The sequence below is a fragment of the Drosophila rhopaloa genome, unplaced genomic scaffold (genome assembly GCF_018152115.1).
Source record: "Drosophila rhopaloa isolate 14029-0021.01 unplaced genomic scaffold, ASM1815211v1 contig_2, whole genome shotgun sequence".
Classification (NCBI taxonomy): Eukaryota; Metazoa; Arthropoda; class Insecta; order Diptera; family Drosophilidae; genus Drosophila; species Drosophila rhopaloa.
This window is the reverse complement of record NW_025335083.1, coordinates 7,239,040-7,256,233: the sequence shown is the minus strand read 5'-3', so window position 1 is coordinate 7,256,233 and position 17,194 is coordinate 7,239,040. Positions and strand designations below refer to the sequence as shown.

Here is a 17,194-nt window from a genome sequence, read left to right as displayed (position 1 = left end):
TTAGCTGGCACACCAATCATATTAATCAGATTATTTGCTGTTAATTTAAGGGTCCAAGAACCTTGATTTGTTAATAATAGCACCCCAGTAGATGAACTCCATTTTTGCGAAATTATTAAGCCGATACTTATTACTGCTTTTAACTGAAAGAAGAAAAAAACGTTGCGCTGAAAAGCTTAAATTAATATTTCTCTGTCAACACAATGCCCAACAATTAAGTGAAGCTTTTTAATTAAGGATTAATATGTAAATACATGCGTATGTATATTAATATCGACCATCTCTGATTTTCATTTCGCTCTGATTCGATAATTGAATTTACAGAAAAGACAAAAGACAGCGCACAGGCTTTTCATTCGTTTTTATTTTGCCATTTATACAATAATAATTTTTTGTAATACAATTACAATGCTCGTTTCGAGTTGCCCGTTTCTATTGTTTCGTTTTGTGAACAATGGCGAAATAAGCCCTTGCTTGCAATGGAAATTAAAAAAATAAACAGAGTTTCAAGTTCTTTGGAATGAAGAGCTACTGAAACGGAATCGGAGCCCCACAAGTGACTTTTGTGCCGGAGAATAAAGTTTGCGAGAGAGCCTATTGATTACAAAGTAATGAGGTAAAAACAATGTTGCCATTTTCCAAGCACACACTGGCAGCTCCACCCCGAATTGATTGATTTTACTCCGGCATCAGAGGGAATTTGCATTTCCATTTGAAGTAATTTAGAAATAAACATTAGCGTCAGGAGCCAATGAAGCGGTCGTAATCGTTAAGCAATAAAGTGCCACGCCCTCCGGACAAATTGCCACTGGCGACACTTCAAAGTCCGGGCAAATCGATGAGGAAAATTACATTTGTACGGAACCGAATTTGCATGCGAAATGTTTTCCTAATGATTTTCCGCAGCATTTAAATTGGAGAAGAGCTCCCATTATGATCGGGCTAAAAGCTTATTTCACTTGGTATTTAAATTACATTTCTCCTTGGCCAAATTGAAAGTGCTCCCAACTTTGATTTTAGTCGGCTGGCACTTTAATAATAATGATTTCAAGTCATTTCCCGGCTGCCTGCTAATGACTTCTTCTTCGTTGGGCTGGCTCTGCCCACAGGGCGTATGATTAATACTTTGTTTACACTCGAAGTAGCCGCCGAGGAAAATTGAATTCTCAATTCATCACCTTCCCTTCAACTTGGCATATTTAGCATAAATATTTCGGCAAAGTGCTGAGAGCCAGCCAGCCAGGCAGCTCCATCATCAGTTTAGCAAACTAATTTGCTTGCCAAAAAGTCTTTTTTCGAGAGCATTTTATAAGTCATATTTACGTTGGCCGCCTGCCAAGTGGCCTTTGTGTCCGGTATTTTGACGGCAGGAGCTCAATTTAAGTGAGTGCCAGCAGCCTCCTTCCTTTTGGCCCTAATGATGTTATTGAAGTTGGCTAAAGGTGTCTGCTGGGTATGCACGACCAGTGACTGGCAGGACTTAAGCTAGCAACACTCTCCAATCATTACATAAATCATATTAGGCAGGCCACGCCCCCAAGAAAGTGAGCGGCATTTACTGTTTTATCAACCAAACACTTTCGCTGAGCTATTCAAAAACCTTAAATAGACTATACAATCAGTTTCAAGCACACCACTTTATTAAGGTAACAAAAATAAATGTGTTCATTATACCCGTTACTCGTAGAGTTAAAGGGTATATTGTATTCGTGCAAAAGTATGTAACAGCTAGAAGGAAGCGTTTCCGACCCTATAAAGTATATATATTCTTGATCAGGATCACTAGCCGAGTCGATATAGCCATGTCCGTCTGTCCGTCTGTCCGTCTGTCTGTCCGTCTGTCCGTCTGTCTGTCCGTATGAACGCTGAGATCTCGGAAACTATAAAAGCTACAAGATTGGCATTTTGCATGCAGATTCTAGGAGTTCCTACGCAGCGCAAGTTTGTTTCAAAAAGGTGCCACGCCCCCTTTAACGCCCACAATCGCTTATATACGATTTTAAAAATTTAAATATTTCGGAAAAGTAAAAATGCAGTTTTATTGTGTTTATCAATACCGATCGAAATGTAGAAGAAATTTTTCAAATCGGACCATTCGTTAAAAAGTTATGCGTGATCAAAGTTTCTATCTCCATCTCCCTCGCACTCCCTTTAGCTGAGTAACGGGTATCTAATAGTCGGGGCACCCGACTATAGCGTTCTCTCTTGTTTTTAAAATAATAAGCAAATAAATTTATCACAATATATTAAATGTTTATATGTAGAACAAGGAATTAACTTATTGTATTTAATTGTTTATATGTAGGGGAAGGAATGTTTAGTTATTCAGAAAACTCCACTTAGCGAGACCTCACTGTAGTTCAATAGTGGCCAGTTTATTGTTATTGTCCTTCGTACTTGACAGTTGTAGTTGTTAGTGCTTTTATCGCCATTGGTGGTGGCAAGATGTTAAGATTCTCAACCACGTCCAAAAGACATTTTCTGTCGAGTTGACATAAAACTTGTCCTTATGGTCAACCATATTTATGTTGTGGTCCAAGTTGGCCGCAAACGAGAGTTTCGTGGTCGCTTTTCTGGTTCGATAAGAACTAATTATGAAAGTTTTTCTTTGGAATGACTTACGCAATTTGTTTCAGGGGAATCAATTTGCGAGGTCAAAGTTGTTGGGGGAATTTACGCGTTTAATAGCAATGACCACCGGAAAGATAAGAGGAATGTAAGGAAGTACATTAAAATTTCAAATGAAATTGGCCAGAAAATAACAACATTGAATATTATTGCTGCTCTGGAATTCCGCTATGAAGTTGACTCACTCTCAAGTGTATAACAATGACAAAATCCCCAGGCATTCTTTAAGGTTGCTTTTATGAAAAATGTCAAACACTCACATAAATAGCATTAAGCAGAAAAGCTTAAACAAAACTAGTTAGAAAAATAAAAAATATTTACAAAAAGTTTAAGAACGTTTTTTGTTAAACACTTTTATTCGAAGCGTTTCTTCCATCAAATTGTATTTTATATTATACATTTTTTTCAGAGCACCGGAAATAGATCAGGGGATTAAGTTTGCTCTTGGCATAAAATTATTAAACTGGAACTAAAACTGGAACTGTGTTTAGTAAAACCGCTTATGAAAACGAAACTAAGGCGTTTGCTCTCATAATCGCTTGTTTAATTTCGGCAATGCTTCACGATTTAACACGCTAATAAACCTATAAATATATCTTAATAATTTACATACAAAATATAACAAGAAATCGGCACTCACTAATAGTAAAAGCAATAAAGCACTTAATATTTGTATACACAAAGTACACATTTCTTCACAAAATAGTTTGTTTGGATTCAAGAGAAATGGGATATATGCAAAACCAGCAGAAATTCCGATCTCAGTTGACCAAACAAATCAATAGCTGGAAAATATAAGTTTTGCTTATGTTTAAAAGAATAGAGTGGTTTGCTTTAAGCATTCCTTAACTCAAAGCTATCTCGTTTCGACGCAATTACGGCGATCATTCAACCGGCAATCAGAGACTCTTTCAGGCCAAGACAATGGACATGACTCAAAGAGCTCTATTGGTTCTGATCAAATTAGTTTAATATCAATTGCCAGATACACGAGCGTATCGGAGCAGAGCGTTGAATAACCGCGAATTATGAGAGGCCGTCGAGTTGTAACCAACTAATTGCCATACCATACCGGTTTGCCACTCCGGGCCAAACTGAAAAGCCGCAACTTCGGAAAGCAAAATCAATATCAGAAGTGAGCACAGGTGAGTGCGTTGAAAGTGAAATTGAACTGGAGACGGGGGAAGTGCCATTTAGGAGATGTTTCTGGGCCAAGTGCGCGGCGTTTTGTCTCATCGTTTTGTTTCGCCGGCCACCAGTACTTCAGGTCCATCAAAAAGGCCGAACCTGAGGAGCAGTTGGCTCCGCAGCTGAGCCACCAGAAACAAAACCCTGGCCGAAACCCAAGCCCGCACAGGGAACAGTTTTCAAACGGCTTAAAAGCCCGAGCCGGAGCTGCAAACGGTTTAGTTCCTCGCCGCAAACAAAACTAGTCACAACAACGTGGAGCGGAAGCCAGCAGCCCCGAGTGAACCAGTTAAACGCCAGAGCTACAGTCTGAGGTAGAGGCACACAGCAAAAAACGATCACTTTCAACCCAAAATGGCAATTTCGAATTTAAATAAGGGGTACCTTAAATGAAGTGGCAGCATAGAAAGAAAAAAGTGTTTTAAAAGTGATGAAAAGAGTGAAATATTCGAACAAAGAACTATCAAGTTTCAAAAAATAAATATAAATGAGGCTCCGTCACATGGAGTTATTTAAAAGTTCACAAGGACTACAGTGATTCTTATTTTTAAAAATAAAAGTATAACCATATCAGCAAATTTGGATAACAAATAACACTGAATTTAAATTTGTCTACTAAATTCTTAAAAATCAGCCAATAACTCCTTTTTATGGATCGCAAAAATAAAATTATTTTTGGACATTACAAGCTGTCTTTATAGGTATTACATAAACACCCAATAATCCGAAACTCTTACATTAGGAATTTTAAAGACTGTTTAATACATATTAAAAGCCTGTTTTTTTTGGCATGATCGTTAAAGCATAATAATTTTTTCTCTGCAGAAATAGAGAGAGCGCAAAATACCCAGAAAGCTTTTGGAGACAGGAGCAAGTTTTTCTGAGCCAAAGTGAACGTAGCTTTCGGCGAGTTGAAACCACACTCGACTGATATTGATTCATTGCCAGCGAGCCACTGAACCGCCTCGCATTCCGCGAATACCAAAAAGAAGTGCACCGAAAATGCTGCGAACCTTTGCCATTCTGCTGCTGATCGCAGTGGCCATAAATGCGAGAGCGGCACCACAGAGAACCACCATTTCGCCGGATCCTGACACCACCGAGGAGCCCCATCTCCTCGAGGAGTCCACTTACATGTCCGTGGAGGAGGGAACCATCACGGTGGACGTCGACTCGGATGTGATACTGACCACCAGTCCCGAGGGCGAGAGCTTCACGGAGGCCAGTCCGATGGTTTTGACGGAGGAACCACTTCCGGACTCGGTGCTGCAGCAACTGGAGATGGAGCGACTACAGGAAGAGCGGCTCAAGAATCCCGAAGTGCCTGAATCGGAATCGGAATCGGAATTGGAGTCGGAATCGGAGTCCAAGACTGAGACCACAACAACCACCGAGCCAGCAAATTCAGTGAACACAACCAGCACCACCAAGAGAAGCTTCACCTTTAAGTTTGGAGCAACCACACTGCCACCCAGTTTTGTAACCACTACCGGCAGTCCAGGAGCTATCACAACCACCATACCACTGGACGGGCCAACCACCCGCTTTTCCGAGACCGAAGAAACCACCGAATATGAGGAGGTGAAGACCATGAGGAACTTCTTCGAGCGGAAGCCAGCGGAAATGGAAGAGGTCGATCTGGACATGGCCGAGAACCGAATGGAGACCACCACGAATTCACCACCCGAGGAGCCCAAAGAGCTGTCCTTCATTGTGACCACCGATGCCGCTTTGGTGGAGGAGAGTTCGAGGCCCAGAAGTGAGGGAGGTCAGGAGGAGTCGGTGGAAACCACGGTGGTGCCACTCTACCAGTTATTTAAAAATGCAGATCCGATAGTAGAAGCTTTACAACCTCAACTTACCACTGAGGTGCCGACAATAAATGAAGAAGTAGCCTCCTCAGAACCTGCGATAGAGGAAACCACAGGTGCGTTAAATTTTAATATATCAATATTAAAAGAAGATGTATAGAAACTAACTCCTTCTTGAGTTATTTTAATCCATTGCCAAAGATCATTTAACTAAATAACTCTTCTTTACGCAGAAGTGCCGCTGGTTTCATCTCCCCTAGCACCCGTAACCACCACAGAGGCCGAGGAAACCACAACTCCAGCTCCTAGCACCACCACCACCACTGAAGCTCCAAGCACCACCACCACCACTACAGAAGCTCCTAGCACCACCACCACCAATACAGAAGCTCCAAGCACCACTACCACCACTGAAGCTCCTAGCACAACCACCACCACTGAAGCACCTATCACCACCACAAGCACTGAAGCTCCTAGCACCACTACCACCACAGAAGCTCCTAGCACCACCACCACCACTGAAGCTCCTAGCACCACCACAAACACTGAGGCTCCCAGCACCACCACCACCACTGAAGCTGCCCTACTGACCACCAAGGTGGAGACACTGCTCAATGTTCAGCCAGAGACGAGCACAAGTGCTCCGGAGACCACATCCACAGGTTCTCCAACAACCACAACCAGCACCACCAGTGCTCCAACCACCACAACCACCTCAACCACCACTGAACGTCCAGTTCAGACGCGAGCTCCGCGAGTGGAGCGGATCTTCAACTCGGACGGAGTGGAGGTGCTCTACGGCTATTCGTCGGTGGTGCGGACCAACCGCTCGTGAGTGGTGCTTTGTAGTGGTGGTGCCACCGAGAACGCGACCTTGTCAAGGTCGGACAACTTGCCATAATGCGGAGAAGAGGGGGAGAGGGAGACATTGAGCGATTGATGCTCGGTTCGTTTTAGGCAATTTTCAATTCTAAACGAGTTATAAACAATAATATTTAAATTTCATTCGACGGTCCCCAGCACAGTGTGATAAACCAAAAAGCCAACGCTGCGTAAGAAGATACAAATCCGAAAAGACGTGAAACAAAACAAATATAATATTGTGCAAAATTGTGTACTGTCTGCCAAATGACAAAAATGACAGAGAAATGCTGGAGATAAACGATTTTATAAATTATAAATAAAACATGAACAACCATCTTCCGTTTCGCATTTGCTTTGGCGATTGCACAAAGCGTTAGTAGGTCTTTTAAGCATTGTTGATACGCAAATATCAACTCAAGAGTGACACAATATTGCATCAACGAAATGTGATCGGAAAAGGTCAGCGTTGAGATACTCTAATATGGTAGTGCTTAAGATTAATTCTCGGAAAGAAACAAATGGGGAGTGCCTTCAAACATTATCGAATATATTTATTAAAAAAACACTGTAAATAGAGCATCCAGAGTTCTTTCATAACCAATCTACTGATTATGATTCATGTTGTGAATCGTTAAAGCAGCGCACCCAAGAAATCAAGCGAACTTCAAGCTCAGACATTTAGCAGCCCAAGCCCACAAGTTGATCGCTGCCCACCTGAGGTAAAAAAAAAAAATGAAAAACCGGCAACAGCCCCAAGAGTTGTCGTCATACATTTTTGGACTTTCATGTTCCGGCATGGACGCAGACAATCCGACAGACAGACACGTGGTCCAGCCAGGTCGACTTGTTTGGTCTGGTCAGGTCCATGGGTTTGGGTCTCCTGGGATATTATTCATTCATCGATCGCCCATCGTCAGCACATCGATTAAGGGGCACTGGGCTTTTTTGGGGTTTTGCAATGAGTATCACGTTCGCTTTACCATACTCTCGCTGGAATTTGAAAGCATTCGGCTATTAAATAAACACCAACCGCTAATTTCCATTTGAACTTGAGCAGCAGGCGCTAAACTGCATGTTGAATGTGAATCGAATGAATGCGGATCGAAGGTTTTGGCGATACGGGTTTTTTTTTCGGCTGATCGATTTGGTTTGTTTATTTAACTAGCTGACTAACTCCACTCTAGGCCATGGGATGTACATTACCAAACAGTTAGTCACATTTGCTAAAAGATGTGGGAAACGCCATGGAAGAGATGTTTAAGAGCGGATATTTAAAAGAGTAAGTTTTATAATTATAGCAGTCCACAATTACTAGTCATAATGGAAAGATAGTATTTAAATACTTATCCAACAATATTCAATTATTCATGGGAGTAGGATTTTCAAGAGTGCTTGGTAGAGCATTTAGCAAATAAGATTAAAATAAAACATTTTATTGTGATTTTACCAACCCTATTTCTGCTAAATTTAAATGCCAAAGACAAAGCCGAAAACTATGCCACACTTTAAGGAAAATACAATATTTTATTATTTATATTGTATCAATGTTTTAGAATTCTCCCTTTTGAAATTTGGCTGTATTTTGTGGACTATTGTTTCATACCCATAACTGAATGACATAAACAAATGACACATAATTACTCTAAGCAAATTAAGTATTATTAAGACAAAAAAAGGAGGGATATCCCACATCGCTCCAAAAAAAGAACCTGACTCTGTCACAATAATATGCATTTTATTTGTTTTACGAATTAGCATACAAAATAAAATGATTGAAAACAAACAAAAGCCTTCAGGTCAAACCAGTTTCGAATGCATTTCATAATAAATACTTGAAAATAAAGAAATTGGTGAATAACTGTATTGGGAACAATTAAAAATACGATTTGCATTCGCTAATAGCGGCTGCCATAAATAAATCCGAGAACTGGTCCAAGTCCCGATCCACATTAGCTCCAGATGTGTGTATAAAAGAGCCCCACAGTCGCCCAGATGGCACAACAAACACCCACGATGAAGCTCTATGCACTCTGCGCTTTCCTGATCCTTGCTCTGGTGGCAGTCCAGGCCAAGCCTGGTCACCACAGAAACAATGGCTTCGGAGGACCCGGTGGCTACCAACAGCCTTACTACGGAGGTGGTGGCCAATCTCAGGCCACGGCCACCGCCAGCGCCAGCGCTAACGCCGGTAGCCAAGGAGGCTACCAAGGAGGTCCCGGAGGCTACGGTGGTCCAGGAGGCTACGGTGGTCCAGGAGGCTACGGTGGTCCAGGAGGCTACGGAGGATACCGAGGATAAAATTCAGAAATTATCAAGAAATCAACGAACAACTAAATGAACACACTGCGTAGATAGATTTGTGTCTGCGCAACATAATAATTGTCTTCCAATAAAAAATAAAATGCTTGCAAAACTGCATATTTTCTAATCTTACATTGGTGCAGAATGTATATCTATTTTGGTCGAAAGTCTGTGACGTTAAAACTGTTTATCAGATTGTTTTCTCTAACGCTTTTGGAAGGTCGATAGGGATAAATATACAAGCTATTAATTTTTAAAGATTAATGCGAATAATTTGAAACTTTGTTGCTTATACAGTTTCACAAGGACACAAAACAGCAATTGTGCCATAACCATCTACTAATCGGCTCAAACACTTGAAACTATATTAGTTTGATGAGCGATAATTCTGAGAAATAATTATAAGAAACCTATTGCTCACAAAAATAACTAAACTTTGGGGAACCCACATTTATTATAAATTTTCAAATTTGATCATACTTGGTTTGCTATTAGAATGGATTTTCTCTTGTCCTTTGGTAGGCAAATTGTTTTGGCACAAGTATATTTGAATGGAAACAAATCGAATTAATAAGTCTACATATTATTATTGTTAAAAGTTTAATGTTCTTAAACATCAGTTCTTACAGTTTTACTTATTTTTTTAAACATTATCTTTTTTTTTAAATTTTAAAGCACTTTTAAAGCAGATTTGCGCGATTAGGGTTTGTGTTTGCTATTAAAACAGAAGTGTGAGTTCTGCGACAGTATAAGATTCCGATACAAATAGCTTTAAAGCAAATTCAAAAGACATGCCGTTACTCTAACGCATAAAGATCCTTCTTAAGCTAATTGAATGATCGACATTTATAAACTGCCTAGAAATATGCTTTATTTAACTTTATATCTGAGATCTCCTCAAAGCTAACCTGTTTTCAATTATTGGTCGTATAATAAATGTTCAGTAAATAATAAGAAACGTCATGCGATTTTAATATATGCCTAATTAATGTGCTAAACGGAACCCCCTATATATGTACGGATAATGGCAATAAGCTTGTTCCCCTTTTGTTTTTGCTAAACAAGTCTAAGCCACCTGTTGCGACTGCTGGTATAAAAGAAGCCGGCCAACGCTCACAGTGCATCGCAAGCTCCGACGATGAAGTTCCTGGCTATCTGCATTTTCCTGATCCTGGCCCTGGTGGCCGTCCAAGCCAATCCCAATCCAGGTGGTGCCTCGGCCAACGCCAACGCCAACGCCGCGGCCACAAGCTACGGAGGTGGTCCTGCCTCCGCCTCTGCCACGGCAAACGCTGAGGCCAACGCCTCTGGAGGCGATGAAGGATACGGAGGACACGGGAGACACGGAGGACGCAGAGATCGAGGATAGATCCCAGTGAGGATCGGATCCGAGCCCTCCAAACTGCCTGAAGAGTGGGCACGTCCCGGACATGCCTTCCGAGGTGCAGCGCTACCGAAACTAGTTAAATATTAAAATGCTAAATAGGTTTCTCGCAAATCACAACTGTTGATTTTTTTATTGGACATGCGTTGGGCATAACTTAAAGCTTCTATGACGTCAAAAAATGGATCAGAGGCACCCTAAAAACTTGCTACACTTCTATAAACTTATGTTTTTGTAAGCTTCTGCTGTAGCCCAAAAACCAGTATAATAGTCACAATCTGTTTTTATTTTTTTTTATGTTTATTCTTCTATACAAAAAAAAAACGAACTCATTTCTGAGAGTATAAAAGACGAAGGCACGCGCTCAGAGGGCACATCAAGTTCCAAAGATGAAGTTCCTGGCCATCTACATTTTTCTGATCTTTGCCCTGGTGGCCGTTCAGGCCCATCCAAATCGTCATAATACCGGTGGAGAGGGTGGATCCTTCGGTGGACACGGTGGACAGGCTGGTCCCGGTGGTGCCAGTGCCACTGCTAACGCCAGTGCCACTGCCAATGCCAAAAACCAAGGAGGTGGCCCAGCATCCGCCAGCGCCACAGCCACCGCAAACGCTGTGTCCAATTCCCAGGGAGGCGGCGGCCATGGTTCCCGAGGATAGGTTCCAAATAGAGACGAAATTGATCTCTCGTAACAGCCTCAACAAAAAAAAGGGCACGTCTTCAGACAGGCCTTCCGATATGAAGCTTCACTCTTTAAAAAAATAAAATGCTGAATTTGTTTTGCGAAAACTATAAGTGTTGTTCTCTTTTTTGGTATATGGGCAGGTTTATCGCTATACTTTGGGCATAATTTAAAGATGAAATGACGTAAAATTTTTAAAAACTACATTTATACTGATAGTATAAAACCCGTTCTTCTCTAGTTTATTTAATTAATTAGCATAGTTCGTTTTTGCTAAGCAAAAACCAACCTCATCCTCAAATACAACGAAAAAGCGTTATTTGTTTTCTTTATTTAATGAATTTTAGAAAGTCGGCCGCACTAATATATTCCCATTGTATAAAATTTGTTGAAAATATAAAAAAATTTAAATTTATCACACCTATATTACTACGGATAGGTTTTACGGAGCTCCAAAGTCTTAAAATCTTCTTAGTAAAAAATGAAAAACTTCAGTCTTGTTTATTTTAATTGTATTGAAACAAAATTTTTACCAACATTTTTTTTTAATTCTTATACTTTTAAGCACTTATTTAAAATGGGAAAAATATTTATTCATTCGCAATTCCTACTAGTAGTAACGCAAATTTTAAATTTTGTCTTTATACAAAAATACATATGTTAAATTGAAGGAGTTTGAAAATTTCAAATAGTTAATCTCAACAGTTCATTTTTAATTTCTTCTAAGTGGGTGAAGACTTTTGTTTTCCGCTTTCCAAAATGGTCTTGAAAGTCCCTCCTTTGATAAAACTTTAAGGGAAATAAAAACTTTGATAAAAACTTGACAAATTTAATATTCTTTATTTTAAACGCATCCGAAAAACATACATTTTGTTGAACTATATTTATTGTAAATCGTAATATTATAGAGAACCACTTTTATTTGCAAGCTCAACGATCTCAATTTTTTAACTGAATATACTAGAAAACACCATTTATTTAGTAGTAACAATTTTTTTGTATATATAATTGCTATTAAGTCAGTCTTTATAGATTAATTAGTATATTTTTGTAAAACAGTGTGCTGTATAAAATTATACTTTTTCAAGTACAAAAATGTGCGGAATACGAAAATATTTCTGCTCGTCGGTTTCTTTTTAGAAAACTAACCACAATAGTACGATTTTGATCATTTTTGAAAAACTGTGACTTCGCAGCCTCACATCTGTTATATTTCTACGGTAGCTGAGCCTAGCAGAAAACCTGTTCTGTTTTTATACCCTTGCAGAGGGTATTATAATTTTGGTCAAAAGTGTGCAACGCAGTGAAGGAGACATCTCCGACCCTATAAAGTATATATATTCTTGATCAGGATCACCTCCTGAGTTGATATAGCCATGTCCGTCTGTCCGTCTGTCCGTCTGTCCGTCTGTCTGTTTCTACGCAAACTAGTCTCTCAGTTTTAAAGCTATCGGATTGAAACTTTGCACACACCCTTCTTTCCTTTGCACGCAGTATATAAGTCGGAACGGCCGGGATCGGCCGACTATATCCTATAGCTGCCATATAACTGATTGATCGGAAATGCCATAACTTTGGTGTTTGTAAAGTTAGAAAGTTGGGATTTTCTATGGGTTTTATATTTGGCCAATCAATCCGACCTACCAAATTTCATAAGGATCGGCCGACTATATCCTATAGCTGCCATATAACTGATTGATCGGAAATGCCATAACTTTGGTGTTTGTAAAGTTAGAAAATTGGGATTTTCTATGGATTTTATTTTTGGCCAATCAATCCGACCTACCAAATTTCATAAGGATCGGCCGACTATATCCTATAGCTGCCATATAACTGATTGATCGGAAATGCCATAACTTTGGTGTTTGTAAAGTTAGGAAGTTGGGATTTTCTATGGATTTTATTTTTGGCCAATCAATCCGACCTACCAAATTTCATAAGGATCGGCCGACTATATCCTATAGCTGCCATATAACTGATTGATCGGAAATGCCATAACTTTGGTGTTTGTAAAGTTAGGAAGTTGGGATTTTCTATGGATTTTATTTTTGGCCAATCAATCCGACCTACCAAATTTCATAAGGATCGGCCGACTATATCCTATAGCTGCCATATAACTGAACGATTGGAAATGCCATAACTTTGTTGTTGTTAAAGTTAGGAAGTTCGGATTTTTTATGAGTATTAAGAATGCATCATATGAATAATTTTGGAGAATATAATTTACAGAGTATTCTGCAAGGGTATATCAACTTCGGCTCCGCCCGAAGTTAGCTTTCCTTTCTTGTTAATTTATGGCTTTGATTTGCCAAAGTTTTTAGCATATTTTTGCATCATTAGTGTTTTACTAAACAAAACATAAGCGCCTGCTTAAACATAACCATACAGTTTTTAGATTTCATGTTATTTGCTTTAGAAAGTGGAACACAGAGAACAGAAATACAATATTTACGTATAAAGATGATTTATTTATTCTGTAAACTCAATTTTTTTCATCTAGGTACTTAATTTTAACAATCCATAAATTACTTTTTTTTACATTTTCAATTCAAGCACCGCAGACACTAAAACCTTTTCCGTATTACAAACATGAGACATGATAAAAATTCACCTGACCGGTTCTTTTTTGGCAGAAGTGACAAACTAAAATTGTATTTAGTAAATACTGGTGACATAAAATACACGTTTGGCCTTAAAAAGTATGTATTCATCATATAGATTTAATACATCACATTTCCAGAGCATGATTATTTCCGAGAGAGGTATATTTTTCATATGAACAAACAGCAGCGACGGATATACATTCTCCGAAAAATCGTGAATGTATCTAATTAGGTTACAACTTCTAAAAAGAAGTGTAATAAAAGAAAAAAACCTTATTTTTCTCTATTACCTCCTCCGTTGTTTTAAAGGGCCAACACTCTTAAAATCTCAAAATTCATTTTTTACTTAATCAATTTTTATGAACTGAGTATTATATATTTTAGAAGGGCCAACACACTTTAAATCTGTAAAATCATATGCACTTGCCAAGATTAACACTCCCTGGACCAATATAAAATAGAGGCTTCTACAACTTATGTTTTGGTACTTTTTTTTATTTATTGTTATATTTTCTGAATATTAAGAAACTAATCAGTTGAAAAATTCGTATCGCAATCGCAGCTTATTTACCGAAGGCGCTAGAGCTAGCACTGGCATTGGCATTGGCATTAGCACCACCACCACCGCGGGAGTTGGCGTTGGCATTGGCATTGGCATTAGCATTTCCACCCCCGAAACCGTTTCCCTCAGCATTGGCAACAGCATTAGCATTAGCATTGCCTCCTCCGAATCCACCTTGTCCGCCTTGTCCTCCGAATCCACCTTGTCCTGGTCCTCCGAATCCACCTTGTCCTGGTCCTCCGAATCCACCTTGTCCTGGTCCTCCGAATCCACCTGGTCCGCCTTGTCCGCGTTGTCCTCCAAATCCGCCAGGTCCCCCTGGTCCGCGATTTACGCCTGGACCTCCGAATCCTGGTTCTCCTCCGAATCCTGGTCCTCCTCCGAATCCTTGTCCTCCTCCGAATCCTGGTCCTCCTCCGAATCCTGGTCCTCCTGGTCTTCCTCCAAATCCGCCTCCGTATCCTTCTTGACGACCTCCGAAGCCACCTTGACTTTCAGCCTTGGCATTGGCGTTGGCGTTGGCACTGCCACCTCCAAACTGCGGGGCAGCAGCGGACACGGCCAGGATTACGGCGAGAACGACGAAGACCTTCATGATGATCTGCTTGATCGAAGTGACTTAACAAACTTAATAACCAATGCCCCAGGGCCCGGCTTTTATAGTGGCCAGACAGCCAACAGACGGCCGACAGACGCCAACAAAAACTCAAAATACCCCGCCCCTTGGGGAAAAATTAGCATACAAACAATAGTCACTGCCGAAAAATAAAAAACGTAACGATTTACATTTTTTAACAGAATATGCTAGAAAACATAATTTAGTTAGTAAGGAAAATTGTATTTTATAAAATTAATTGCAATTAGTCACAAAATGGCGTAAGGTGAGGAACATTTATAACATGCCCTGCTATAGAAAATTATACTCTTCTACTAAATTCCAGGGTGCTGAATACGTATTCTGTTCGTGTGTTTTTCAGAAAATTAACATAAAAATTGAAAAATTACGATTCTTATCATTTTATAAAAATGTGACTTCACAGCTTCACATCTGTGATATTTATACGGTAGCTGAGCCCAGCAGAAAACCTGTTCTGTTTTTAATTTATGTCTTTGATTAGCATATTTTTGGGATCATTAGTGTTTTACTAAACCCAACATAAGCGTGTGATAAAACATAAGATGTTGTGCTTTTTTGCTTTAGAAACATAAGATGTTGTGCTTTTTTGCTTTAGAAAGTGGAACAAAGAGAACAGTAAAATATGTTATTATTATTATTTGAATTAAATTTTCTTAAAAAACTCCAAATCAAATAGAGAAATATTTTCAAATCTAGCGCAGCAGACACTAAAACCTCTTCCGATTACTCCGATTGTTTATAATTCTTACCAGTAGTTTTCGTGCTGCTAACGAATAAAAATCATATTTAACAAGAGAGAACGCTATAGTCGGGTGCCCCGACTATCAGATACCCGTTACTCAGGTAATGGGAGTGCGAGGGAGAAGGAGATAGAAACTTTGATCACGCATAACTTTTCGACGAATATACTTTTCCGAAATATTTAAATTTTTAAAATCATATATAAGCTATTGTGGGCGTTAAAGAGGGCGTGGCACCTTTTTGAAACAAACTTGCACCGCGTAGGAACTCCTAGAATCTGCATGCAAAATGCCAATCTTCTAGCTTTTATAGTTTCCGAGATCTCAGCGTTCATACGGACAGACAGACGGACAGACGGACAGACGGACAGACGGACATGGCTATATCGACTCGGCTAGTGACCCTGATCAAGAATATATATACTTTATAGGGTCGGAAACGCTTCCTTCTAGCTGTTACATACTTTTGCACGAATACAATATACCCTTTCACTCTACGAGTAACGGGTATAAAAATGTTGTTTTCAGAAACTTGCCCAGATTAAGTCTTTAGGGCCTCTATTAAATGGGTGATGCATTAAAAATGTAACAAGAAAATAGAACCAATGGATCACGAACATGAGACTTGACAAAAATTCAGATTACCGGAAGTGCCAAAGTATTTTAATATTATTGTTGCATTATCTAACAAATAGATTCATTTTCGTTGTATACGATTAAGAAACGATTTCTTTAAAAATAAACTAAATATTATTTAGTAAATACTGGTGACAGCAAATATACGTTTTTCCTTAAAAAACTATTTGTTTATTTATATTTAATACATCACATTTTTAGAGCATTATTATTTCCCAGATCACATCAAATCAAATTTCATGGCCCAAATAAATGTATAGTTTTCCGCAGAATAGATTTTAGTTTGTTGGAAAACATTAAAGTTTGTTTTTAGTTTAGTAATTAGGAACCTGTTTTTAAAGAGGTATATTTTTTTTGAACATTCTTCGATTAAACGCGAGTCGAACTAAATAAATTACAACTTTTAACTAGTAGTGTAATAAAAAAATTCCTTTTATATCTCTCTATTGTCTTCTTGATTGTTTTAAAAGGCTACTCTTAAAAACTATAAATTCATTTATCACTCATTCACTTTAAATAATCTAAGTTATATATATTTCTGAGGGACTAACACACTTAAATTCCCTTTCCAAGATCAAAACTCAAAACAAATATAAAATAAAGTCTTCACAACATCTGTTTTTTAAATTTTTTATTTGTTTTACTTTTTATAAATATTAAAAACTAATCAGTGAACAAATTCGTATCGTAATCGCCGCTTATTTACCAAAGGCGTTAAAGCTAGCACTAGCATTGGCATTAGCGTCACCACCACCGCGGGAGCTGGCGTTGGCGTTAGCAACAGCATTAACATTAACATAGGAATTGGTTCCTTCAAATCCTGTTATTGTTGCTGGGCCGAATCCGCCCGTTCGTCCATATACCTTTTTGATTCCAACTAACACCAATTCACCTTCATCTGCAGCTGGCGCATTGGCATTGGCGTTGGCGTTGGCACTGCCACCTCCAAACTGTGGGGCAGCAGCGGACACGGCCAGGATTACGGCGAGAACGACGAAGACCTTCATGATGATCTGCTTGATCGAAGTGACTTAACAAACTTAATAACCAATGCCCCAGGGCCCGGCTTTTATAGTGGCCAGACAGCCAACAGACGGCCGACAGACGCCAACAAAAACTCAAAATACCCCGCACCTGGGGGGAAAGACTATTGCAAAC

At 39.3% G+C, this 17,194-nt stretch overlaps 6 protein-coding genes across 8 annotated transcripts; 4 read left to right on the top strand and 2 right to left on the bottom strand.

Annotated features, from left to right (window-relative positions):
• The first annotated feature begins 3,668 nt into the window (after positions 1–3,668).
• LOC108052816 (mucin-2) lies at positions 3,669–6,825 on the top strand. 3 transcript variants are annotated; one of them, XM_044459821.1, is made up of 3 exons: positions 3,669–3,763; positions 4,642–5,743; positions 5,861–6,825. In XM_044459821.1, the coding sequence occupies exons 2-3, from the start codon at positions 4,819–4,821 to the stop codon at positions 6,460–6,462; spliced, it is 1,527 nt and encodes a 508-aa protein (XP_044315756.1). In that variant the 5' UTR covers positions 3,669–3,763; positions 4,642–4,818; the 3' UTR covers positions 6,463–6,825. The 3 variants fall into 3 exon arrangements, with proteins under 3 accessions (XP_044315756.1, XP_044315757.1, XP_016990802.2); XM_044459822.1 differs by having other exon boundaries at positions 3,679–3,773; XM_017135313.2 differs by lacking the exon at positions 3,669–3,763 and adding an exon at positions 4,047–4,130.
• Positions 6,826–8,504: 1,679 nt separating this feature from the next.
• On the top strand, positions 8,505–8,789 carry LOC108052810 (glycine-rich RNA-binding protein 3, mitochondrial). Its single transcript, XM_017135305.2, has one exon. It carries the CDS (start codon positions 8,505–8,507, stop codon positions 8,787–8,789), a length of 285 nt encoding a protein of 94 aa, XP_016990794.2.
• Positions 8,790–9,930: 1,141 nt separating this feature from the next.
• LOC108052814 lies at positions 9,931–10,290 on the top strand. The gene has a single exon (XM_017135311.1). The coding sequence runs from the start codon at positions 9,931–9,933 to the stop codon at positions 10,159–10,161; it is 231 nt and encodes a 76-aa protein (XP_016990800.1). The 3' UTR covers positions 10,162–10,290.
• A 275-nt stretch (positions 10,291–10,565) lies between these two features.
• Positions 10,566–10,901, top strand: LOC108052815 (glycine, alanine and asparagine-rich protein-like). Its single transcript, XM_017135312.1, has one exon. It carries the CDS (start codon positions 10,566–10,568, stop codon positions 10,833–10,835), a length of 270 nt encoding a protein of 89 aa, XP_016990801.1. The 3' UTR covers positions 10,836–10,901.
• Positions 10,902–13,935: 3,034 nt separating this feature from the next.
• LOC108052811 (glycine-rich protein DOT1) lies at positions 13,936–14,638 on the bottom strand. Its single transcript, XM_044460080.1, has one exon. The coding sequence runs from the start codon at positions 14,616–14,618 to the stop codon at positions 14,025–14,027; it is 594 nt and encodes a 197-aa protein (XP_044316015.1). The 5' UTR covers positions 14,619–14,638; the 3' UTR covers positions 13,936–14,024.
• A 2,096-nt stretch (positions 14,639–16,734) lies between these two features.
• LOC123037816 lies at positions 16,735–17,043 on the bottom strand. The gene has a single exon (XM_044460357.1). It carries the CDS (start codon positions 17,041–17,043, stop codon positions 16,735–16,737), a length of 309 nt encoding a protein of 102 aa, XP_044316292.1.
• Between the last annotated feature and the right edge of the window lie 151 nt (positions 17,044–17,194).